The 25,598-nt window shown below is 47.7% G+C and overlaps 1 protein-coding gene across 2 annotated transcripts; it reads left to right on the top strand.

Moving 5' to 3' along the window:
* The first annotated feature begins 2,512 nt into the window (after positions 1-2,512).
* Positions 2,513-8,781, top strand: CDX2 (caudal type homeobox 2). 2 transcript variants are annotated; one of them, XM_045844724.1, is made up of 3 exons: positions 2,513-3,234; positions 6,551-6,692; positions 7,553-8,781. In XM_045844724.1, the coding sequence occupies exons 1-3, from the start codon at positions 2,694-2,696 to the stop codon at positions 7,695-7,697; spliced, it is 828 nt and encodes a 275-aa protein (XP_045700680.1). In that variant the 5' UTR covers positions 2,513-2,693; the 3' UTR covers positions 7,698-8,781. The 2 variants fall into 2 exon arrangements, with proteins under 2 accessions (XP_045700680.1, XP_045700679.1); XM_045844723.1 differs by having other exon boundaries at positions 2,519-3,234; positions 6,551-6,696.
* The last annotated feature ends 16,817 nt before the right edge of the window (positions 8,782-25,598 follow it).

Raw genomic sequence — 25,598 nt, 5'->3', positions numbered from 1 at the left:
TAGACCTGAGGCTCAGGGGTGGGGCCGTGCTGCTACCACAGGCCCCCTTTTCCAGGAAGGAAACTGATTGGTTTTCACAATTATTTCCTTTCTCCAGTCCTCCAACCCAAAGTGAGCCTAAGGTTTCCCTGAAGTCTGGCCAGTTCTGGGGCTAGGCATGACCCCTGCAGCCAGAGCAACCCTGGCCACCCCCAAAACATTTGGGTGGGCAGTCCAGAGCCCTTTCTCTAGGCCAGAGCAGAGACACAGCTGGAAAGGCGGGACAATTAGCCAGTGGCTGGCAGTCGGGCCATAAAAACGCAGGAAGTGGCCACCGCAGGGTGGAGGGGACGGCTGTCCCCAATAAAGTGATTGTTACAAAGAATGCCCACATTCCGAAGACACAGGCTGAAGACTGTGCCTCGGCTGGCTTCCAGAGCTAGAGGCCTGGGAGGGGGGTGTGGGGGTCGGAAGGAGGGACTGTGTCTCCAGGAAGAGGAGGAAGATGTTTACTAGATCAAAAGTCTGCAGTGCCCATCATTTAACCTCTCACATTCCTGCCACATCAGGACTGCAGACACCCCTCTCACACCCACCCCACACTCAATGATTTGGCTTTTGTGATGGCGCTTGCAATTTATTTTCTATTTTTTTTCTGGAGAGGTCCCGATGACACTCAGCTGTCTGCGCTAGGCCCAGGGGTCCGCATGGATGACCTGCTTGGATCTCCTGCCTCTTGAGTTCTCAGCTTGCTGCCCTGCTCCCACCCTCAATTTTAACCTTCTTCCTCAGGAAACACAAAGAATGGGAGGGACCAGCGAGCAGGAGATCCTGAGAAGCCCTGAACCTGCCTGGGCATGGTGTCTCTGCAACACGCAGCTTGGTGGGTAGGTATCATCTGTAAAATGAAGAGCTTGACAACAGCTTTGTTCTGGATCAAGGGAGAGGTGCGGATCGGGGAGATAAAAGTCACTGGAAAGGGCCCCAGAGACCACGACATGAAATGACAAATACCAGAGAGTGATTGACAGTGAGAGCCAAGTGCAGATCTGGAGGAGAGTGGCCAGCGCCCCGCGTTTCCAGAGCAGGCGCAAAGCCACCCAGTCAGCCTGCACTGACTGCCGAACCAGCCCTGCGAATCCTCACGTGGCATTGCCATGTGGACTGCGAGAGAAGGCCGACGGTGACCTCGGCCGTCTGTCTCCCTGTGGTCACTCAGCTGAGAGCACACTACCAGAGTGGAATCTCCTGGGCCTGTGCTCCTGTAGGTGCAGATCTCCAGCTAGGCCCCGCAGCAGAGATCCCCGCAGCTGCCACTTCCAGTCCCTGGCTCCTTGAACACAGTGCTTCAAAAACCAAGGAAGATCCTTTCTCAACCCTTCCCCACTCGGAGCTTTTCATTAGTAATCATTAGTAATGGGCCACGGTTCCCTCACCATCCCCTCCCAGATGAAAAATAATTTTCTGTCAAGAATGTTTTACTTTGTAAAGGAAAGAATGCTTTTAGGACTTAGGCACACATTAGCAGACATTCTAGGCTCCCTTTTCCTTGATTTTTAGTCACTTATTTCAGTATAGTAAATTTAAAAGTGTAGCTCGCTGAGTTTTCACAAACACACAGTGTGACCAGTATCTGCACTCCAGCAACCCCCTGCCCCATCACTGCCCTCCCCTAGCCTGATTTCTAATTTGGTTTGTAGTAAAGGCTTTTGATCTTAAGTGCAATTACTTAAAAATTGCTTTAACTTAAATCCCAAGTATTAGATGAACTCGGAGATGCAGCCTGTAGCTAGGGTCATAGTTTATCTCCTGCGGAGGGCGAGTGGTTGGTTTCCTCGGGGAAGAAAATGAATGATCAGCAATGACAGTTGTCTGGGGCGCGCAATCGTTCCCGCCAGGGACGCAGAGCGGGAAGGAGCCTGAGCCTGCCTTCCCGCTCCGCTCTCCACCTCCCGGGTCGGTTAGAAACCTCGTCATCGAAGCAATGGCTGCCCTTTACTCTGGGAATAGAAGGAGCGTCTTGACGACCCCCCCCCCGCCCCGTCTTTGCATAAACACAACTCCTTAGTCTTCAAGTCCAGATACAGCCGAGACAACTTTTCCCCCTCTCTTTTGTAAGTTTCTTGATTTCGTTCTCTGAAATTGGAGGTTAAAGTGCACCATGTCGGAAGGAGGAAGTTCTTAACAATAAAGGTTTGACTATTTAGCAGTGATCAAGTCGCTGCCATCTCGCGAGCCCCCTCCCCCCTTATCTTTTAAAATGCAAATCATTATTTCGGGGGGTTGTGCGTGGGGTGCGCGCTTCGCCTAGACGTCTCCAGCCATTGGTGTCTGTGTGATTACTAATAAAGTCCTGTAAACACTTGTTCATCACGTAAGGCTGCGGGCTCCGGGCTCCCGGGTCCGTACGCCAGCCTGTGGTGCGTCTTCCCGGTCTCTGCAGCTTAGTGGGTAGGAGGTGGGAGGAAAGAAGGAAGAGAGGGAGGGAAGGAGGGAGGAGGGAGGGAGGGAGGGAGGGGGGAGGAGACAGGCCAGTGGGAGGGACTGCCTTAGAGGCAGAATTGCCGCGAGTAGCCAGCGGAGCACCGCAGGCTGGGGCGCAGCCACCCGTGGCTCTTCGTGTCCCCGCGACCTTTCCCTTTTGCGCCCCGCGGCAGTCCCCAGCGTCCGTCCCCAGGCAGCATGGTGAGGTTGGCTGTCGGGCCTTCGCCACCATGTACGTGAGCTACCTCCTGGACAAGGACATGAGCATGTACCCCAGCTCCGTGCGCCACTCGGGCGGCCTCAACCTGGCCCCGCAGAACTTCGTCAGCCCCCCGCAGTACCCGGACTACGGCGGCTATCATGTGGCGGCCGCGGCCGCGGCAGCCGCGAACTTGGACAATGCTCAGTCCCCGGGGCCGTCCTGGCCCGCAGCCTACGGCGCACCACTCCGGGAGGACTGGAACGGTTACGCGCCGGGTGGCGCCGCAGTCTCCGCCAATGCCGTGGCGCACGGGCTCAACGGGGGCTCGCCGGCAGCCGCCATGGGCTACAGCAGCCCCGCCGACTACCATCCTCACCACCACCCGCACCATCACCCGCACCACCCGCCCGCTGCACCTTCCTGCGCCTCAGGATTGCTGCAGACTCTCAACCCCGGCCCTCCCGGGCCCGCCGCCACCGCCGCCGCGGAGCAGCTGTCCCCCGGCGGCCAGCGGCGGAACCTGTGCGAGTGGATGCGGAAGCCGGCGCAGCAGTCCCTCGGAAGCCAAGGTAAGCGGCGGCGCGCCCCGCGGGAGGGCGCCCGGGGAGGCGCGGACCCGGCGCCGGCTGCCGGGCTGGTCGCGCATCCAGTGCGCACCCGGGCGTCCGGGGCTACTGGGGGCTCCGCGCCAGTAGGGACTGTAGGGGAGACGACGTCAGGAAACTCGGGCCTTCGCGGCTTCTCTAGCTTCTAGGCTGGCGAAGGTCGGGGGTGAATGTTTTGACCTTACACCTCTGGCTCCGTTTAAGGCAGAGGCGAATCTTGGCTGTACCGAGTGGATCGTGTCCTCCCCACTTGCAGCCTCTGCTCCCACGCGGTGCGCCGCTTCTAGCCACCGAGAAGAGGGAGCGTCGAACTCTACGGCCCGGGCGGTCTGCTCTAGGTCTCCGTGCCCTCCTTCCTCATCTGCCTGCTCAGGAAGAGGGGTGGCCGGGGGACCAGGAGAGCGGCGCGTGGGCCCAGGTCTAGCCATTCGGGTCCACTCAAGGGACCGGAGCTACGGCAAGTCTGGAGATCGGGCAGACGTGCTGTGTCTGAAAAGGAGATGTTGGCCACGGGAGCTAAGGTGAAGGGGGCGCGCCCCGGTCTTTGAACTTTTGATCTGCAACGGGGTTATTTCAGCCTGGAGCTGGAGGTAAGAACCCCCGGGGAAAGAAGAAACCTGGATGCGGATTCAGCCGCTGCTTCAGACAAGGATCATTTGCTCTGAATCAAGGATCTAGGCGTGTGTGTGCACAAGTGCTCGCGCACACAGACGGTCAAGACGCTTGCTCAGGAGATGTTCCTGCAAAGATGCTAGATTTGCCGGACTGTGGGGCTCATTGGTTCCGGGTCTGCCCCTTCAGGTGTAGCGATGCGGTTCAGGTTGGAAGGAAGGGCGAATAGGTGTGTTGCGGAGATTCCTTTTGGCGTCACCTTTTTACTCCAGGAAGTCTTTCCAGCCCTCTGCACTTCCGCTTTTCTCTCTTCCCTCTTTTCTGCCCCAGCCCGGCTGCATGCAGGTTATGGCCACTTCGAAGAGGTTTACAGCCAATTACAGACGTATAAATCAGAGCAGCCGTTGGGGGCTGTCTTTGGGGATCGGGTTTTGCGTCACTGGGCACATGCCGGTATCTTTCAGGTGGGAAGGCCGCAGGGCCAGCCTTGCAACCTCTGCTTGGCCCCTTCCCTTAGAGGAGGCACCCTGGTCAGAATGGAGCGCGAGCCCAAAGAAGGCTTTCTCTTCAGAGCCTGCCAGGGGCGCAACTGGCAGCGACCCGACGGCCTAAGGGAGACCTTTGGCGCGTCCCGGGAGAGCGCAGAGGTGTGGGAGAGGGAGGAGAACCGCGGGAGCCCGGGCCTCGAGGTCAGCAGATGAGAGGTCGCTGTGAAGTCCCGCGCCAAGGTGGCAAGGCCGCAGTCGGCGCCCGGCGCCCTTATGATGTTAATGTAGGAAGGCTGCGGCCCGCCGGCTGGACCCGGGCTTCTCTGCGGAGCTTCATCTGTCAGGGGGCGAGGGGGTGGTACTCGGCCCGGTCCGCTTTGATATACACCTTCCCAGCTCTGCCATTGTCTCTTTTAGGGCCCGGAAAGAGGGTGGTGACTTTCGCAGTCAATAATGAATTCTGGCAAGTCCCTCTCATCTCTCCCCTCTTCCAGCCCCTTCTTCGGTTCCCAGGGGGTGAGGGGCGCCTGCAAGGCCCTTGGGCGCGGGCCGCGGCGCGCAAAGGGTCCTCCTGGCCACCGCGTTTCCCAGCCCCTCCGGGGTATTCAGCACCCGAACAACAGTGACTCCCGAGCGCCCCAAGGTGCGTCACTACTGGGGAACTGGACTCGGACGACTCCTTTGCGTCCCGCTTCCCAGCCCTGGAGGTGTGTTTTGTAGCTTCAACCTGACCAAGGTGCCAGTCGCACCTTTACTATCTGCATGACATCGTCTGATTTTCAGTTTTCTCATCTGTAAAAAGGGGCGACTACCACTTGGCAGCCTCGAGTGGTAACCGGGGGGGGGGCGGCAGCGCGTGGGAACGCGCCTACCTCTAGGAAGTCCCTCGCGACGTGTTAGTTCCCTTCGCTTTCTTTGCCCGCGCGGGGTCGGGGCCGCAGCGCCCATTCAAATGCGCCTGCCGGGCGGTGTTTATGTTAATGCGCCTGGCGGGGAGGGGGATGAAAGCCGGGGCCGCCATTTGCTCAGTAGTGGTAATTCAAACAGAATGCGGTTGTTATTAAGGCATTGAAAGGGCTTTTCTTTGATAAGATCGCCTTGTCCGGCATTGTTTGCGACCGTGTCCCCTTTTCAGAGGCTTGGGGGAGTTCCCTCTGATCCAGCCTGTATCTTCCCAGGGCGCTTTTGTTGTGCTTTGCAAAGGGTTTTACCTGAACAAAGTCGGCCTGCGGGGCATTAAACACCTCCGAGCAGCTCTGAGACCCTTTAGATCTTTCTGTCGGACTGGGCACTGGGCGGCTGGACCGCTCTGCTGCCAGAAGACAGGAGGAGCCTGGCCAGGGCTTTGCCGGGGGTTGACTCTGGACAGATGCAGCGGAGACGCCAGTCTCGGGTCTGCTCCAGCTGAGGCGGCACCATTTGTCAAGACCCTTCAGTAAAACAATCAATCCGAGGTTTAATATGTTGACTCAATCCCGTGAATATGGATCCCTGGTCAGGATAGCTCTGCAGGGTTTGACGCAGAAATAAATGGGGCATTTAAAAACGAGTGGGAAATGCCAAGCCAGGTATCTCCAGTGTTCCCCGCAGGCGGGGCTTTCTGCCTGTGCTGCCTGCCAGGCCCAGCTCGGTTTCCGCAGACGGGCCTAGGGTGCTGGGGGGTGATTCTGCCGACCTGAGGGAACCTGTGAGCGCCCGCACCCCCCTTTGCACTTCTAAAAAGCAGACAGAAAGTAATCTCCACCCCTCTGCTACTACTAATACATACCCACGTTTTTAGGAGGGCTTCTATTTCTGGTGGGACTGAAAGTCTGAATATTCCCTGGGCTCTGGACTCCTTCTCCTGTTCTCTTTTCCTCGCGGGCTCCGGTGCCGTATTTGGTTCACCAAAGTGGAGGCTGGGTTCTGCTTTCTTCTGTGTGTAGAAGTTTTAGTTTTTCTCAGTTTTTAAAAACCACTTAACCCCAAGGTTAGTCTAGTGTCCTGGAGAGCCCCACACCCTCCCCCCAGGGCCCTCTTGGTGGGGGGGGGGGTCTTGTCAAACTGGCAGGAACCAGCCAAACTCCGGCCTCCCAGGGCGGTGGAGGAAGAGAAATGGCCCTTGGGTTAGGGAGGTTTGTCATTACCCATGACTGATGGGCTGCCTTGTAGCTCTCAGCTCTGACTTCTCCTTCCTCCAGTGAAAACCAGGACGAAAGACAAATACCGGGTGGTGTACACGGACCACCAGCGGCTAGAGCTGGAGAAGGAGTTTCACTACAGTCGCTACATCACCATCCGGAGGAAAGCTGAGCTGGCCGCCACTCTGGGGCTTTCCGAGAGGCAGGTGGGAACTGCCCTTCCCCTTCCCCACCTGGTCACTGCCTGGGGTTGGGAGTCGCATGGGGAGACTTAGAAGCCAAACTGCAGATTAAAACAGCAGGATGGAGAGCATTTTCCTTCTGAATGCTTAAAAAGGAAAGAAAGAAAAGGCTTTTTCCACCTGTAGTTGTCTTATTTGATGATGTTGAATATTTCTTTTTCTATTGTGAGAGGCCTGGGCGATGTAAGAAAAAAAAAAAACAGCACTGGTTTAATACAGAATTCTATTTGGGTCACTGTACCTGGAAAAAAATTAATAGACCCCAGTCCCTGCCCATAAAAACTATAATTAGGTGGGTGAGGCTTGGCTCATGAAATCTCTGTATGGTCTAGAATAAAACAGGTCAAATTCACGGCCAGGAAGCCCACCTTAAATCTCATTCTCTGCCCCAAGGTGAGGAATATTACTTTTTAGTTTAGTTTTGAGGGGCCAAAGGTTGTCATGTGAAGTCCATCCAGCCCTGGCTTCCTCTTGCTTGGTACAGAAAGGGCCTCGTGGCTTCTGTTTTCCTTGGTTTTGAGACTCTGAACTTTTCTAGTAAAGTTGTAGATAAAGGCAGCTTTGGAAAGAAACCTGGTGAACAAGGTGAATGGGGGAGGCTCTTTTCTCAGGGTGCTGAATTGAGCTTGGGAGGGGCTCCAGAGGTGGGCTGTTATGGAGATATCCCATGAAAGGCAGAGAGGGTTAGGGGGTCCTTGCTTAAGAGAGACACTTCTTTAGTTGGCAAGAAAAATAGGGATGCTAGTGCTGATACCAGTTCTCCCCCCTACCCACATCTCTTTTTCACCATCCTCTGTTTTATCTACCTGCCCATTTCCAGGTTAAAATTTGGTTTCAAAACCGCAGAGCAAAGGAAAGGAAAATCAACAAGAAGAAATTGCAGCAGCAGCAGCAGCAGCAGCAGCAGCAGCAGCAGCCTCCACCGCCTGCAGCCCAGCCTCCCCAGCCACAGCCAGGTCCTCTGAGAAGTGTCCCAGAGCCCCTGAGTCCTGTGTCTACCCTGCAAGCTTCTGTGCCAGGCTCTGTCCCTGGGGTTCTGGGGCCAACTGGAGGGGTGTTGAACTCTGCTGTCACCCAGTGACCTACAGTGGCCTGCAGCAGCAGAGCAATTCCAGACTGAGTGGTGAGGAGCATGGACTCTGCTTGAATCCTCAGGCGAGAACCCTCTCCTCCTGCCTACAAATGTACACAGTGCACCAATTTATCCAGCTCTCAGGAAAACTGAGGGCCAGGAGTAAAGACAAGTGGGGTTGGGGGCCTCAATGAGGAAGACATTGTCCCAGATTTTGACTTTTTTTTTGGTCTGACTGCCAGGAAGGAGACAGGAAGTGACAACAACTGGGATTCCATGTAGTGCTGGCAGAAGCAGTGCTGGCTAAACAGACCAGGCTCTCAGCCCCCCTTCCCCAGCTCTGTACCTCCAAAATCTTCAGGATGCATCTCTGGTTGGAGCTGAAGGGGGAGAGGAACTCAGGGGAATGCCAATGCTTAGAGCCAAGTTGGCTACTGCCTACTTACTGCCATCTGATGACCAGCTGGCCTCTCTGGCCTCAAGAGAAGGCAAGATTTAAACTGTGGAAGCTAGAGACAGCTAAGATAGAAACCTGGACAGGCCGAAGACTGCAGAATCCCCAGGTCTTTGTCTTTCTTCTCTTCACTCCCCAGACCAGAAAAGGCTTGGCTGGCGTATGTGTGGTGGATGGTGTGAGGGGGTGGTTTTGGACTCTAGGCCTGACAAGAGGGCCCAGGGCTGGACCTTGTTTAGCAAACCTGTCACCAGAGCTTCTCTGAGCTGAATGTATGTCAGTGCTATAAATGCCAGAGCCGACCTGGACTTCCTGTCATTTTCACAACCTTGGGGCTGATGAAGAAGGGGAGTTGTTGTTGCTGCTGTTTGATTTGTTGGTCTGTGTAGCATCCAAGCCAGTCTTTAAAAAGCCTTCTGGATCCATGGGGAGAGAAGTGATATGGTGAAGGGAAGTGGGGGTGTTTGAACACAGTTGAATTTTTTCTAAAAAGAAAAAAGATAAATGAGCTTTCCATATTTCAGATTCTGTATTTATTGTTTTCAGATTTTTTCCAGAGTTATTTTTTTTAAGAAAGGGGAAATCTTTTCTACTTGCCAAGAGAATTAGCAAAATCAGGGCAGGGTGGAGAAGGTTATCTGGACAACCTCATTTTACCCCAGAGCGTCAGAAGCCAAAAAAAAAAAGGGGGCAGGTTGTGAGACCTTCCCTGCCCCCAAGCTTTAGCCCAGCCTAGGACTGTGAAATGTGTGATTCCCCTGGGTGTGCCTTTGGGCAAAATACACATCTAAATGGGCCCTGGCTCTCCAGCTACAATGAGTTTTGGGGGCTGGCGCGGTGGGGTTGCGGGGAGCGGTGCCACAGACCCCTTCATAGCGTCTCATCAAATTCACGCCAAGGCAATTGCAAACATTTCCTTCAACAGTGGTTTCCTCCTTCCAAAGAATGCCCCACAAGCCAGCTAGTTAAATATGAACATTGAGTACAATTATTTTATTTTCTGATTTCCCAGGGAATATTTCCACGAATATGGTCGGTCTCCTGTTAATGGCCAGGCATTGACGTGAGCCCTTTCTGGTTCCACCTCTTGCCCTCTCCCACGCAGTTTCCTTATCCCACCGCCCTCGTCCCACCGACCCCCATAAACAAGAATTCAAGAACCAGTATAAGAAGACACTTTCAGTGATGGTTGCTTATTATCCAGCTGATTCGCTGGGGACCTGGCTGTTGTCCTTGTGGTTCTTGGTTCTGGAAGCCGCTGGGCTGGCCATTCTGGGCAGGACTTTGCCCTCGATTCCAGCATCCCCCCAGGTCTTTCTTTCGAGTCCTACTTGGCGCCTTCACACAGAAAGGAGGTGCGCTGAGGGCTGGGGAGGATGAGCAGAGAGCTTGGAGACATAACCGTCTCCTCCAGCATCTCTCCAATTCCGTGGACTTCCTGGGCGGCGCACTGCACTCCAGAGTTGGGAAAAGGGCTCTGGTGGCTGAGCCCCTGAGCGCCAGGGCCAGTGCGGGGGAGAGCGGGGGTGGGGTCTGCTGAGCAGGGGGCGCCCGGGGGTATCCAGGCGCCGCTAGGGGAGCCCGGAGCCCAGGCGGGCCGCGCCCTCACGCCCGCCTCCTCACCGCGGTTGCTACGCGTTGCTGCGAAACACCTGTCAATAAACCCTGTTTGGACATTGGAGCGAGAGCCCAAGGGTTGTTTGCTTAGTGGTTAGAGGTTCAAAAGTCGGCCTTGTCCCGCCGCGAGCGATTACAAGCTCTTCCTTCCCCCGACCCGACCCGACCCGGTTCCGAAGCCGGCGGCGGGTCCGCTGCGCCGGGTGCTTCCGGGCAAGGAAGGGGCGCTCGGCGGCTCGGACGAGCCGGCACCCGGCTCGGGCCGCCGGCCGCCCGCCGCCCGCCGCCCGCCAGTCTTTACAGCCACGGAAAGACTTGCGGGCCCGCGCCCGCACCGCGGGCCGCCGCGCTCCGACGCCAGGACAGCTCCCCTGGAGCGAGCCCGGAACAGGCGCACGTGGCGCGAGTGGGCAGAGCAGCGTGGGGAGACAAAGCGAGGTCGGGGCCGCGATCCGCGGACTTGTATTTGGCGGGGTGACTGCCGGGTGCGGGCGCCTCCAGCGCTGGGCCAGCGTGGAGGACCCCGGAATCCCTCGCTCTCCGGCACCCTACTCTGGGCTCGGGCCGCCAGAGGGCGCACGCGCTCCAGGAAGAGCGGGGCCGAAGCCTGAGCTCCTCGCCGCCTCCGGCGCAGACCCGGAAAGGGACCGGGCTCCGACCGTGCTGGAAGGCGCCAGCTCCCGCGCTTCCCCCACCCCAGCCGCTGCCAAGCTTGGGTCGGGCGAGATTTCCCCACTCTTGCCGCGGGCCTTTTGAAAACAAAGTTCAAGTAAGATAGGCGTAGGAGATTGCTGCATCTGTTCAATGTTTAAGAAAAGCAAATTTGGCGGAGGGGAGATACCCACCACTCTAAAGGGTCTTTTGGCACAAGATGTTTCCTTAAAAAATTACATTAGTTTGAGTAAACTGATATACGCAACGACTGAGAACTCAAGATAAACAAGGAGAGGGAGTACTACCAGCATTGTGGAACTCTTGTAAAAAAAAAAAAGTATATATGGAGAGAAATCAACCTGAGTCTTATTTCTTTTTCTGTGAACAACTCATGGCTTTACAATATTCATCCAATAAAGTTAACAAGATGCACTGCTGATGAAGGCAGTAAAAGTTTCAATGATGTTAACTTCTTTCTGGTAAGCCACCTACGCTAGTCAAGAAACCAATCTTAAATAGAAATCTAAATATATAAACAGCAATATTCTTGCTGTTATTCACAACTACTCAGGAAAAAGTAAAAGAATACTGAAATGAAGGAAAAATCAGCTGCAGAATCTTAAGAGATGATATGGTTTTTAGGGGTATTGTTTTCATATGATTTTAGAGACAGGCTGCTATATACAAGTTTAATGACCTTGGGGAGATCACAAACTCTGAGTCGCCACTTCTGCATCTGTAATATGGAGACCAAATGAGGTAATGATGTAAGCATACACATATGATTAGATCTCGACAATTACAGCCGCTCCTTCTTTTTATCGAACTATCTTCTCTGCAAAGTGCTCAAGGGGCCTTCCAAAAAAACTCGGAGCAAGGATAAGGTCTCCAATAACGATAGATTAACCCCATTCCCAGAATTGTTTCTAATGCATTCATTGCTTATTTCAAAATAGCCTCAAGTCTGTTTTCTCTGGTTTCCACAGTGTCAGAGTCTTCATGAAATCTCAAGTGACAAAGCACTAACATTCCAGATGTGAGGATGATTGCTGATCTACATAGTTTACTTGCCCTTTCATCTACCAGAAGATATGTCCCCACTTAGAGTTTTACCTAGGAGACAGATCAGTTGAAGATGTAGTTGGGAACCTCCTCATAATCTATTAGGGCACTTTTAAAAAGTTTCTTTATTTTGAAACAATTTCCATCTGAGCATCTCAAAATCAATTCCGTACTCTTAATTTTGCTATTTTAAGTATTTAAGTTAAAATTTAAATTATTTTCTTAAATCACTTTTAGATCATATAAACTCTTAATCCCCATAACTCTTACATTTAGTCATTTATCCCTTTGCCTTTTTTCTTTCTTCTCTACTCTTCTTATTTAATATGATGACTATGATTTAGGAAATTGAGGAGCTTTCATTGGTAACTGGGATGAACTGAGTGATACTGGGCCAAAACAATCTCTAAATTTACTTAGCTACAAATCAAAGAGAATATATCTTACCACTACTTATTTCAAGGTTATGAAATTGGGTCAAGGGGCAAAATAACCTGTCAAATTCCAACAAGGAAAGTAGAATCTGTCCATTACAGAGGTTATACCAACATTTACCTTGAAGAATCAGTTTAGAGAAGATGAAGGCAATTGCATAGAAAACTTTGGCTACTATATCTCTAGTACCCAAACATTACATTTGTTTTAACAACAGTTTTTCCAAATTGGAATTTGTCATTAATCTCAGTGAATATAGATAATATCAACTAACTTTCCAGGGCCCCAAAGTAAAGTGACCCGTTTGTTCTTCCTTCTGCAGGATCCTGGCAATTCTGTCCTAGAGATTTAATCCATAAACCAGAACACAACCAGTTTTGATTCATGAAGAAGAGTTCCCTGAGTTCAAATGATAAAAAAACTATTCCTTCACATACTCACATTTACTTAAAAATAATATTCAGGTCATGCATTGGGTTTATATGTCCAGTATTTTATTGATATGAACCCAGGCATTCCTGCATTGTAATACTTGTGTTTTAATTTCTAGGAAAGGAATTCTTTTCTAATTGTTCATGTGTTATCTCAGAACTTCCAGGATTGACAATCTGCTATCACAACACTTGGTATCTGCAGTGTGACAATAATAGGTTTTATCCAAGTGGTAGTTGATAAATTCCTCTCCAACCTCAGGCAAGTAAACAATGAGAAACAATGTGAGAGCTAAAGTACAAATATACAATGACCTGTTGTGTAGCACTTAAATAATTTTGACTTATTCTTGATTACTAGAATCAGCAACAGAGATTAAGTACCTAAACCACAGATTAGAAGTTGTTAAAAATGACCTGGGCAGGCTCTGTCTTTTACTCACGAGAGACACAGTGTATTGTTCTTTAATTCTGTGTACCTAATGTATTAAAAACAACCAAAACAAAACTCAACATAATTAGATTCTATTTGCAGTCTCTCCTCCCATTTTCCTATGTGCATTGCCAGAAACAAACAGAGGAAAGACACAATTAACTGAGAATCAGAGGCCATTATCCAATAAACAGCAATACAGAAGAGTGCAGGCACCCCGACTGTTGTAGCTCAGTGGGTTGGGTGCTGTCCCTGAAAACCAAAAGGTTACTCTGTTCCAGTCAAGTCGACAGCACGCTAGAGGCAACTGATTGATGTTTCCCCTCATGCTACTTTATTGAGAATAATGTAAACTTCAGAAATCCAAATTCCTCTAATTATTTTCATTTGTGCCTGTTATAATTTTCTTCATACCTGTTAATTTCATATAACCACCTTTATACATTTAGATATGTTAGTGACACTGTTATACACATTAGACACTATTCAGATACAGTTCTTGGTCATGATCTTAAGTCCAGAGAAAACCATTTCTTTTTTTTTAAAGATTTCATTTGCTTATTTTTTAGAGAGGGAAGGGGGGGGAGAGAGAAAGAGAGAGAAAAACATCAATACATCAATGTGCGGTTGCTGGGGGCCATGGCCTGCAACCTAGGCATGTGACCTGACTGGGAATCTAACCTGCAATGTGTGGTTTGCAGCCCGTGCTCAATCCACTGAGCTACGCCAGCCAGGGCAGGAAACCATTTCTTAAGAAATAAAGCACTTATTTTTCATTTCTGGGTTAGAGTCTTTAAATGTACACCCAGTGTTAGGAGTGCTTCTCTTGGGTGGATCGTTGGCCAGAACTGAGAGCTAAAAGGCCAAATGATCAAATGAAGTAAATCACAAGTGACCATGCCATCTGCAGCTGTTCAGTGAGTAGAGTTTTGATTTTTATTTTTTAAAAGATTTCATTTACTTACTTTTAGAGAGAGGGGAAGAGAAAGAGAAAGAGGAGGAGAATAACATCAATGTGTGGTTGCCTCTCACAAGCCCCCAACTGAGGACCTAGCTTCAACTCAGGCATGTCCCCTGACTGGGAATCAAACTTGTGAGCTTTGGATCTACAGACCCGCTCTCAATCCACTGAGCTACACCAACCAGGTTGGTAGGCGCAGTTTTAGAATGGTCTTGGTAGTACTGAGTAAGCTTTTGCAAATCTAAAGCCAGACGAAGCAGAGAAGCAGCAAGCTGTTTCCTTAGCAGAAACTTCATTTATTCCCATCTCCCACCTCTATCCTCAGAGAAGGTGCTGTCTGGATTTGAATCTCTGAATGTTTTAGACATTCAAAAAAAAAAAAAGAAGAAAGAAAGAAAATTCTGCTCATGCCCAAAGAGGCCAGCTGTCTAATACAGGCTTGGGAGAGGCATTGGGCCTGGCACCAAGACATCTGGGCTCCTGCCCTGGCAGGGTAGCTCAGCTGGTTAGAACGTGGCCCGGATAGCCAAGGTGGCAAGGTTGCTGTTCCACTCTCTCAGGGCACGTACAAGAATCAATTAATAAATACATAAATAAGTGGAACAACAAATTTATGTTTCTCTCTAATCAATCAATCAATCAATCAATCAACCAAAATAAAAGGCATCTGTGCGTGACCCAGCCATCAGGGAAGACAGAGCTCAGGTGACAGAGGCCTCCCTCCTCCCCTGTGGCCTAGATGGACGATTTGCAAGGCTTCAGGCTCCTGGGTTCTCTCCAAGGCCACCAGAGCCCACCGCCGGCCCAAGCACCACCTGACTCCTCGGCTCTCAGTGGGCCCCGAGCTGCAGGCCCGCCCGCGCCGCGTCTTGGCTGCGGTCTGGGACCCGCGGCGTTTCCCGCGTGTGGGGACGCGGCGTGGGTACGTGCAAGGGGCCCCGCCCCGCGCGCGGGTCGCTCCCTGCGCCCGCAGAGGTCGCGACTCGAGATCCCCGGCACTTTCCATTTCTTTGGAACAGCTGGGCGTCAGCGGTTGCTCTCGTCGTCGTTAAAGTTAAACGCCCAGTGTGGGTGGGGAAGGTGAGGAGAACCCGGGTCGCGGGTGTCGGCAGGCCCAGGCGAGGAGCTCCCGGCCCGGCTTCCACCCCGAGGAGCGGAGCGCCCCCGGAGGTGGCCGGGGGCGGGGGGAGAGGCTAGATTTGGGGGCGGACCGGAGCGTCAGTGCTCCCTGCGGATCTCGGGCGGGTCTGGGTCTGGGTCTGGGTCTGGGTCTGTTCAGCGGTCCAGCCAGCAAGAGGTGTCCGGCAGGCGGCGCTGCTGCTCCAGAGAAGCGGGCGGAGCGGCCGCGACTCCGCCGCAATTGGCTCCGTGCTAAGACCTCAAGTACCCACGGGGGAACCGGATCCCGGAGCCCGAAGGCTAAGCCGGAGCAGCCGGCCGCGGGCAGCTGCCGGGTAGGCCCCACGGCCGCTTCTTCGGCCCCTGGCAGAGCGTAAGAACGAGGGTCGGTTGCAGGAAGCCTCGCCTGAAACTGCGGGTGCGAACGGACTGCCTTCCACCTAGGTGTCCACCTTCCTTGGCTGCGGCTGCGGAGTCGCAGTTTCGTCCCCAGCTACTTCTTGCAGCCGCCGAAAGGGGCGGCCGCGACAGTGGAGGGTCGGAGGAGAGGCCATCTTCCCTAGAGCCAGGTCAGGCCCGGGGCTCCTGCCGCTTTCGCGCGCCTCTTGGCAGAGAAGTGCCAACGTGGTCTACCCCTCACCAGCCTCCAGATACTTTCCGGTTTAAATGATGAGGGGCGGTTCCAGGGCTGGTCTTCAGCCCGCACCCACTTTGGGATTTGTGGGGGAGGGGCGGGATCCCTCTTCATCTGGGCTCACAGTTAAATAATTTACTACAGTTCTTCTCGGCCTGCCAGTTCCCTTCCCTGCACCACTGCCCTGACTTCCTGCTTCGTGATGCCCCGGGACAGAAAGGCCAATCTTAATAAAAGTTAATATTAATAGTGGTGGAGGTGCCGTGCAGGTGCTTCTCCCACGCTTCATCTTCGGCTCTCGGCCCCTCCACTTCCAAAGCAGGACCCCTCGCTGTGGAGATGAAACTTGTACTTTGGGGTGCATTCCTGAAATAAGGAGCCGTGGGCCCCGTCCTTGCAAATCTCCGGGTCACTGAGGGCGGCGAGTGGCAAAGGTCGAGCACGCACACCGCGGCTGCCGCACGGAAGCAGCGCCCGCCCACGGGCTCTAGCAGGAATGTGCGGCGTGCAGATAAGCAGGCGGGAGGAGTCAGAGGGGTGACAGGAGAGGGACCCGCAGGAAGGGAACCAGCAGAGCAAACTAAGGAGAAGCAGATGAGAGGGTGCGGGGAACAAAATTTACCTGTAACAGTGTTAGGTGTTCAACAAACACTAATAAAATAAGACCAATACTGTAAAAAGAATACCTAACTGTGTCAAGGGCACTTTTTTCTAAAGTGTGCGTAAAGGATTCTAACATGCTGTCTTTTCCATAGCAGAGTTTGGTTGGGCTTATGCCTTTACTAATACAAGGTAATTGTTTTAAGAAATTACAATTTCTTCCAATGAAATTAAACCATTTAGAGAAGTGAAAATGAGTTAATAATTTCTCCATTCTATCAGGCCCAGCTGGGACTGGGTGTTAACTCCCTGGTCCATAACACTAAGAATTTTTCTATGTACACAAATGTACATTACATATAGTCTTGTTATTCTTTTTTCTGTCCATTAAACAAAAGCACCAAAAAAATTAAGTCATACTTTGTGACTAGTTTTTATCACTTAATAATATACCATGGACATTTTCCCAGGTCATTATATTGACTGATTCTTTTTAATGACCACCATATTTTATAAAATTTGGATATACCAGAATTTTTACTCATTCATTTATGCAAAAATTTCTTTGAATGTTTGTTATATTCAGGTGCTGGGAAAACTAATAAGATCACAAATAAGAATCCCTGTGTTCTGGGAGGTTACTTCTAGTGGGGAGAGGATATTTCTTTACTTCCCTAATGATGAATATTCAAGTTGTCAGCAGTTTGCTATTATAAGTGATACAAATGTAAATATCCTATGATAAGATATATAAATATCTTTTTACATATATTCTTTGTATCCTTGTTTTTTGAGTTTTTAAATTATGTTTAATTATGGTAAAATACTCAACAAATTTAGCATCTTAACCATTTTTAAAAGATTTTATTTATTTTTAGGAAGAGGGGAAGGTAGAGAGAAAGAGAGGGAGAGAGACACCAATCTGTTGCCTCTTCAAGGGCCAAGACTGAGGACCTGGCCTGCGACTCAGGCATGTGCCCTGACCAGGAACAGGACTGGTGACCTTTGGGTTCCTTTGGGTTCTCAGGCTGGTGCTCAGTGCACTGAGCCATACCAGCCAGAGACACACCTGAACCGTATTTAAGTGTACAGTTCAGGACTGTTAAGAATATTCACATTGTTGTGCAATCAATCTCCAGAACATTTTTCATCTTGCAAAATCGAAAATCTGTAACCATTAAACAACAATTCCCTTCCTCCCTCCTCCCAACTACTGGCAACCACCATGTTACTTTCTGTCTCTATGAGTGTGCCTACTTTAAGTACCTCATCTAGATGTAATGTATAGATGAAATGTCTTTTGTGTGTCTAGCTTATTTCTTTTAGTATAATGTCCTTAAGTTTCATCTGTGTTGAGGCATATGTCAGAATTTCCTGCCTTTTTAAGGCTGAATACATGTCCCATTGCATGTATATACCACATTTTGTTTATCTATGCATCCACTGAAGGATACTTACTTGGGTTGCTTCCAGCTCTTGGCTATAGTGAATAAAGCATGGATGTACAAATCTCTCTTCAGGACTCTGCTTTTAATATGTATATATGTTATATATATATATGGTAATTCTGGGTCTAATGTTTTAAGGAACCACCAGACTATTTTCCATATTAGTTGCACCACTTTACATTCCTATCAACAGTGCACAAGTGTTCCAATTTCTCCACATTCTCATCAACACTTGGCATTCAATTTAAAAAATACTTTATTAATTTTTAGAGAGAGGTGGAGGGAGGGAGAAAGAGAGGGAGAGAAACATTGATGTGTGTGAAATACATTGATTGGTTGCCCCTCACATGCCCCCAACTGGGGACCTGGCACACAGCCTGATGTGTGTCCTGACTGGCAATTGAAGCAGTGACCTTTCTTTCCTCAGGCTGGTGCTCAGTCCGCTGAGCCACACCAGCCAGGGCTCAATGTTTTGTTTTTATAGTAGCCATCTTAGTGGGTTGCAGGAGGTATCTCATTGTGGTATTGATTTGTATTTCCCTAATTATTAGTGGTGTTGAGTATCTTTTCATGCGCTTATTGGTTGTGTATCTTTCTTGGAAAAGTGTCTGTTCAAGTCCTTTGCCTGTTATTAATCAGACTGTCTTTTTTGTTGTTGTTGAATTGTAGTTCTTTATGTGTAACCCCTTATCAGACTATGATTTACAATATTTTCTCGAATTCCATTGGTTGACTCTTCCCTTTGTTTATTGTATTCTGTGATATACAAAAGTTTTTTATTTTAATGTAGTCAATCTACCAATTATTTTGTTTCATTGCTTGTGTTCTTGCTGTTACATCTAAGAAATCATTCCCAAATCTAATGTCATGAAGCTTTCCCCCTATGTTTTCTTTTAAGAATTTAATATTTTAGCCCTTAGGTTTAAGTCTTTGACCCAATTTGAGTTAATTTTTTGTATATGGTATAGGGTAAGGGACCAAGTTTATTGTTTTGCATGTGGATATCTAATTTTCTTACCATTAGCACTTACTGATATGACAAATACCTTTGGTCTCAGCTCTGTCATCTTATTTTATATAAAACTTTCTTACTGCTGTACTTTCTGTACTGCTTCTTTTTAAAAATCATCTTCCTATATAGCCTGTGTTTTCTGAAAAAAATCTTGGGTTATACTTTCTTCCCTGGGCTCTTCATAAGCACAGCTTCAATCTCTTCTACTGTTGAACACAGATGTACTAGTAGCACTAATGCTCACACCCATAAAAATGGACCCAAAGATATTATGGTTCACATATGATAAAATTTACTTCTTCCAAAATACTATGAAGGGGGTGTTTCTGGTTGGTAGTAAAACACTCTTTAGCATGGTAATTCAGTGACATAGGCTTCTTTCATAGTATAAAGCCACCAGTATCCAGCTGGCAGAAGAGAATGCAAGGAGAGGGCAAAACTGCTTCTTTAAAAGCCTGGGCCCCACTCCTGACCAGTGTGGCTCAGTTGGTTGGGTGGCATACTGCAAAGCAAAAAGGTCACGGGTTCAATTCTCAGTCAGGGCACAAGCCTGGATGGTGGGTTCAGTCCTGGCTTGTGTGTGTGTGAGAGACAACCGATGGATGTTTCTCTCACATATCCATATTTCTCCCCCTCCCTTCCCCCTCTCTAAAAATAAATAAATACAATCTTTTAAAAAAGCCTAGGCCCCAAAGGGCACACATTGTTCCCACTAACTTACTGTTGGCCAGATCTAGACAATGACCCACCTATCTGCATAGGGTGTTAGGAAATGTAGAAATTTTTTGTACCCAGAAAGAAGAGAAAATGAGACTGAACATCTGGCAGGCTCTGCCATGGTGGGTTAGAAGTCTGAGTCAAGTCTTATCATTGCACTCCTTTTAAGACAATTGATTTTCTTTTTGGATGCCCAAATTATTGTTCTTTATTTTGGAAGTCTAATCACTTTAACAGATATAGCCCCATGATGAATTTTGTACATCATTTTTCCTCATATAATGATTTTTTAAAATTGCAGATTCGATTCTTTTATTTCAGGAAAAAATGGAATCATAGTTTTGAATACTTCTATGCAGCTTTTGTTTTGTTCTCTTCTTTAGGCATGCACATTCAGTTTCCTGTAACAAATATGCTTAAGAGATTTGTTGTTGTCACAAGGCCACATTCCTGCAAATTCCAAAAGTATTTGTAGCTTTCATTTGAGTAATTCTGTGCTCTTCAGCTTGTAGGTTGCAACTCATGAATGGGTCATGAAATTCATCTAGTGGATTGTGACCTGATGAATTCATTTTCTATTGTTGCATAACAAATTACCACAACCTTAGCAGTTTAAAACAACACACCTTGGTATCTCACAGTCTGTTTGGGCCAGGAATATGAGCACAGCCTAGCTGGCTCCTCTGCTTGGGTCTCACAGGCCACAGTCCAGGTGATGGCCAGGGCCCTAGTCTCATCCGAGGGCCCATCGGGGAAACATCCACTTCCAGGCTCACTCAGGTGGTTGGTGGAGGTGACTTCGTTGTGGCTTGACAGCCAAGGGTCCTGCTATGTGCTGGCTGTTGACTGAAGGCTGCCTGGTATCCTAGAGGCCCTCCACAGTCCCTGACCTATGTATGGGCTTCCTCAATATGGTCATTACTTTATCAGTCCAGCAAGGAGACCCTCTCACTCTGATCATGAGGAAGAAATTGTGAGGTGGGCCTTGTGGGGTGGGACCAAGGCAAGCAGCAGGCAGCTTGGTGACTCCAGAAATGGTTGGGCCAGTGAGTGGCTACATTGGTCATGTGGTTTTGCAGCCCTTTGTTTACATAACCGACTCTGGTGGGCACCATGCAAAGCCTGTGCCCAGCCAAGATAAGCAGGCTGTGGGGCCCCTCCTGTATTATTGTGTCTGTGTGTGTATTTTAAGTCCTCATGCAGGAATATGTTTATTGCTTTTATTTTTAAAAAGTTTTTATTTATTTTTAGAGAGGGGGAAGGAGAAAGAGAGGGAGAAAAACATCATGTATGAGAGAAACATCCATTGGCTGCCTCTTGCTCACCCCCACCCTGGGACCCAGCCAGTAACCCAGGCATGTGCCCTGACCAGGAATTGAACCAGTGACCCCTCAGTTTGCAGGAATGATGCTCAGCCCACTGAGCCACACCAGTCAGGGCATGTTTATTGCTTTTGGAGAGAGAGGAAGGGAGAGAGAAAGGGAGAAACATTGATGTGAGAGAGAAACATGGATGTGTTGCCTCCCATAGATGCCCCAACTAGAGATCAAACCCAAAACCTAGGCATGTGCCCTGACTGGGAATCTTACTCAAAACCTTTTGGTATACTGAAGACATTCCAACCAACTGAGCCACCCAGCTGTGGCTCTTTGTATTTTTAAAGGATAGATTACTTACATTGGAAATGCTACATCAAAGAAAATGCTTATTTTTTACTTTAATAAATATAATCATTACTTTTGAAAGAGGTTTAGTACTTCACAATACCATCACAGGTGCCTATGAGTGAGTTCTTTCTTCTGCACTGTAACCTCTTTGCACTGTAGGTTATCTTTTATTTATTTTATAAAATATGTTTTATTGATTATGCTATTACAGTTGTCCCATTTCCCCCCTTTATTCCCCTCCACCTTGCACACCCCCTTCCACCTGCATTCCCCCCTTTACTTCATGTCCAAGAGTCATACATATAAGTTCTTTGGCTTCTACATTTCCTATACTATTCTTAACCTCCCCCTGTCTATCTTCTACCTACCATTTATGCTACTTATTCTTTGTACCTTTTTCCCCTCTCACCCCCACCCACTTCCCTGCTGATAACCCTCCCTGTGATCTCTATTTCTGGGATTCTGTTCCTGTTCTAGTTGTTTGCTTAGTTTGTTTTTGTTTTTGTTTTTGTTTTAGGTGTGGTTGTTAATAACTGTGAGTTTGCTGTCATTTTACTGTTCATATTTTTAATCTTCTTTTTCTTAGATAAGTCTCTTTAGCATTTCATAAAATAAGGGCTTGGTGATGATGAACTCTTTTAACTTGACCTTATCTGGGAAGCACTTTATCTGCCCTTCCATTCTAAATGATAGCTTTGCTGGATAGAGTTATCTTGGATGTAAGTCCTTGCCTTTCATGACTTGGAATATTTCTTTCCAGCCCCTTCTTGCCTGCAAGATTTCTTTTGAGAAATCAGCTGACAGTCTTATGGGAACTCCTTTGTAGGTAACTGTCTCCTTTTCTCTTGCTGCTTTTAAGATTCTCTCCTATCTTGGCTAATGTAATTATGATATGCCTTGGTGTGTTCCTCCTTGGGTCCAACTTCTTTGGGACTCTCTGAGCTTCCTGGACTTCCTGGAAGTCTATTTCCTTTGCCAGATTGGGGAAGTTCTCCTTCATTATTTGTTCCAATAAGTTTTCAACTTCTTGCTGTTCTTCTTCTTCTTCTGGCATCCTTATGATTCGGATGTTGGGATCTTTAAAGTGTCTTGGAGGCCCCTAAGCCTCTCTTCATTTTTTTGAATTCTTGTTTCTTCATTCTGTTCTTGCTGAATGTTTCTTTCTTCCTTCTGGTCCACACCATTGATTTCAGTCCCAGATTCCTTCCCATCACTGTTGGTTTTCTTTACATTTTCCTTTATTTCACTTAGCATAGCCTTCACTTTTTCTTCTACTTTGCACCCATACTCAACCAATTCTGTAAGCAGCCTGATTACTAGTGTTTTGAACTATGCATCTGATAGGTTGGCTATCTCTTTATCGCTTAGTTGTATTTTTTCTGGAGCTTTGATCTGTTCTTTCATTTGGGCCATTTTTTTTTTTGTCTGGGTTCATCTGTTACATAGTAAGGGGCAGAGCCTTAGGTTTTCACCAGGGCAGGGCAACCCACTCGCTGTGTTCTGGCTCTGTCTGTGGGGGAGGGGTCCCAGAAGGAACAATGGCGCTTGCTCTGCTCTCTGCTGGTTTTCAGTCTCTTTCCCTGCTACCCACAAGCAACTTGGGCCCTTCTGGTGCTGATTCCCAGGTGGGTTTCTGTACATTCTAGGACCCTGTGGGTCTCTCCAGTGAATTCTCCTGTGAGGTTCAGAGTTTCTCCTGTTGCCTCAACCTTCACAAGTATTTTCAGTCAGAGGCTTGAGGCTTTATTTTCCCAAGCTGGAACTCTGGGTTGTGTGGTTTGTCTTGCTCCCCAGTTGTTCTTCCCGGTTTATCTGCACAAGAATGTGGGACTGCTCAGTCCGCCAGCTACCAACTCGCCCCACCCAGTCCTCCAGCTGTCGCCTTGCCTGCGTTCTCTCCACCCTGGTGCCTGGCTCCACCCCTCCTACTGGTCTGGATGAGTGCGTCTTCTTTAACTCCTTGGTTGTTGGACTTCCATAGAGTTCAGTTTTCTGTCAGTTCTGGTTGGTTTTTTGTTTTTAAATTTGTTGTTGTCCTTCTTTTGGTTGTGCGAGGAGGCACAGTGTGTCTACCTACACCTCCATCTGGGCCGGAAGTCTGTAGGTTATCTTAATCTAATGGGCAGAAAAATGGTAACTAATTTAATTTTACATGCTATAATCATTGAGCAGGTGAGCACATTTTCATTTTTATTGGACATTTGCATTTTCTGTGATTTGATTGAATCTGTTATTTCTAGATTTTCATTTAATCTTTGTAACAACCATCATCTATCTCTATGAGATAGATTCTAATCCCAGCCTTTCTGACATCAAACACCATGCTATTTCAACCACTATTGAATCTAATCTCTGAAGTTGGCAGACTTTGTAAGTGTATAGGAAAGTAACAAATTATAAATAAAACAATAAATAGCTATCAAAAACATCAGTTTCAAAATTTAAAAGCAAAAAAAGAAAAAAGTATTTACTCAGAAAATGAAAGATGATGGTTATCCTTAATATATAAAAAATTCAATGCAAAATAATAAGAAAAATACTAGACCTCTAAAGAAATATGAAATGACACAAAACTTTTAAAAAATCAGTACTCAATGCCAGAGAGGGTATGATGAGACCAGCACTTCCCAGATTATTGATAAGTTTGTAAATTCACATGTTTTTGGATGGCAATTGAACAATATATTTTATAAGTCTTAAAATACACTCATTGACTTCAATAATACCAACATCTAGAATTAATCTAAGGAAACAATCAGAAGTAGGGAGCTGGAAATAAGTGTCTAAGATTTTGGAAAACTAAATTATAGTATATCATTCAGTAGAATATTATATAATCTTTAAAGATGCCCTTTTCAGAGTGTTTGACAATCTGGGGGAATGCTTATTTTATTCCTTTTGGCTCACACATCAAAACGTCAGGACACAAAAGAATCTATATAGTATGACCTTTGTAACTCTGCAGTTGTGATAGGCTGAAAATGGCCCTCTAACAGATAGCTATGTCCTAATCTCTAGGACTGAGTGCTGGCCTATGAACTGAAAGGTCACTGGTTTAATTTCCAGTCAGGGCACATGCCTCAGTTTTGGGTCAGGTCCCCAGTTGAGGGCATGTGAGAGGCAACTGATCGATGCATTTCTCACACATCTATGTTTCTCTCTCTCTCTTTTTTCCTCCCTTCCCCTTTCTCTAAAAATAAATAAAATATTTTTTAAAAAGAAATAATCACTGCTGTGCATTAGGGGCAATTTTATTTTTTCTCCTTTTCCTTAGACTCTTCTACATTTCTCAAATTTTATATATATCTTTTAGATGGAAAGACATCTTTTTAAAGTCCTCACCTGAGAAGATTTACACACACACACATACACACATTAGAGAGAAAGAGAAATATCAATGTGAGAGAGAAACATCAATTGGTTGCCTTCATATGTGTCTGGACAGGGGGTCCAACCTACAACCTTTTGGTGTGTGAGATGATGCTCCAACCAACTGAGCCACACAGGTCAGGGCTATTATGACAAATTTTAAGGACATTCAAAAGACAAATAGTCTGAGAAATTGCCTTATACACATCACCCAACTACAATAATGATGGGCTTGTAGCCAATCTTGCTTCATTTATATCTTCCCAATATTCTAAATAAAACACCCAATATCATATCAGTTTATCTCTAAATATTTTAGAGTATATCATTAAAAGATATGCTGGCTTGCGTAGCTCAGTGGATTGAGAGTGGGCTGGGAACCAAAGTGTCCCAGGTTCGATTCCCAGCCAGGGTACATTCCTGGGTTGCAGGCCATAACCCCCAGCAACCGCACATTGATGTTTCTCTCTCTCTCTCTCTCTCTCTCCCCCTCCCTCCCTTCTCTCTCTAAAAATAAATAAATAAAATCTTAAAAAAAAGAAAAAAAAAGAAAAAAAAGATATGGACACTTTTACCATTATCATACCTTAAAAACAGCACTTTTGCACAGGAAAGGAAACCATCAACAAAATGAATACACAATCTATTGAACAGGAGAAAATATTTGCAAATCATATATCTGATAAGAGGTTAATATCCAAAATAAATAACACTAAAGAAACAATATAATTAAAAAATGGGCAGAGGATCCAAATAGACATTTTTCCAGAGAAGACATAAAGATGGTCAACAGACATATGAAAAGGTGCTCAACATCACTAATCACCAGGAAAGTGCAAATTAAAACCACAATGAGCTATCACATCACACCTGTCAGAATGGTTATTATCTAAGAGACAAGAAATAAAGTGTTGGTTGTGCAAATAAACATTGATGTTTGAACAATTAAAAAAAGCGTTGGTGAGGTCCTAGAGGAACGGGAACACTTTCTTGTTTGTGGGAATGTAAATTGATGCAGCCACTATGCAAAACAGGATGGAGTTCCCTCAAAATAATTAAAAACAGAACTGCTATATTACTCAGCAATCCCACTTCTGGGTATATACTCAAAGAAAATGAAAATACTAATTTGAAAAGATATACATACCTCTGTGCTCATTGTAGCCTTATTCACAATAGCC

Source organism: Phyllostomus hastatus, unplaced genomic scaffold (genome assembly GCF_019186645.2).
Source record: "Phyllostomus hastatus isolate PE091 unplaced genomic scaffold, TTU_PhHast_1.1 phas_contig_41, whole genome shotgun sequence".
In the NCBI taxonomy this organism is placed as follows: Eukaryota; Metazoa; Chordata; class Mammalia; order Chiroptera; family Phyllostomidae; genus Phyllostomus; species Phyllostomus hastatus.
This window is presented reverse-complemented; position numbering and strand designations above follow the sequence as displayed.

What these genes read in the sequence shown, in the direction of transcription:
- CDX2 (XM_045844723.1), top strand. Translation starts at nt 2,694, where the DNA reads ATGTACGTGAGCTACCTCCTGGACAAGGACATGAGCATGTACCCCAGC. An exon ending in GCAGTCCCTCGGAAGCCAAG is followed by an intron (nt 3,235 to 6,550) that starts GTAAGCGGCGGC and finishes TCCTTCCTCCAG; the next exon opens with TGAAAACCAGGACGAAAGAC. An exon ending in TGGGGCTTTCCGAGAGGCAG is followed by an intron (nt 6,697 to 7,552) that starts GTGGGAACTGCC and finishes GCCCATTTCCAG; the next exon opens with GTTAAAATTTGGTTTCAAAA.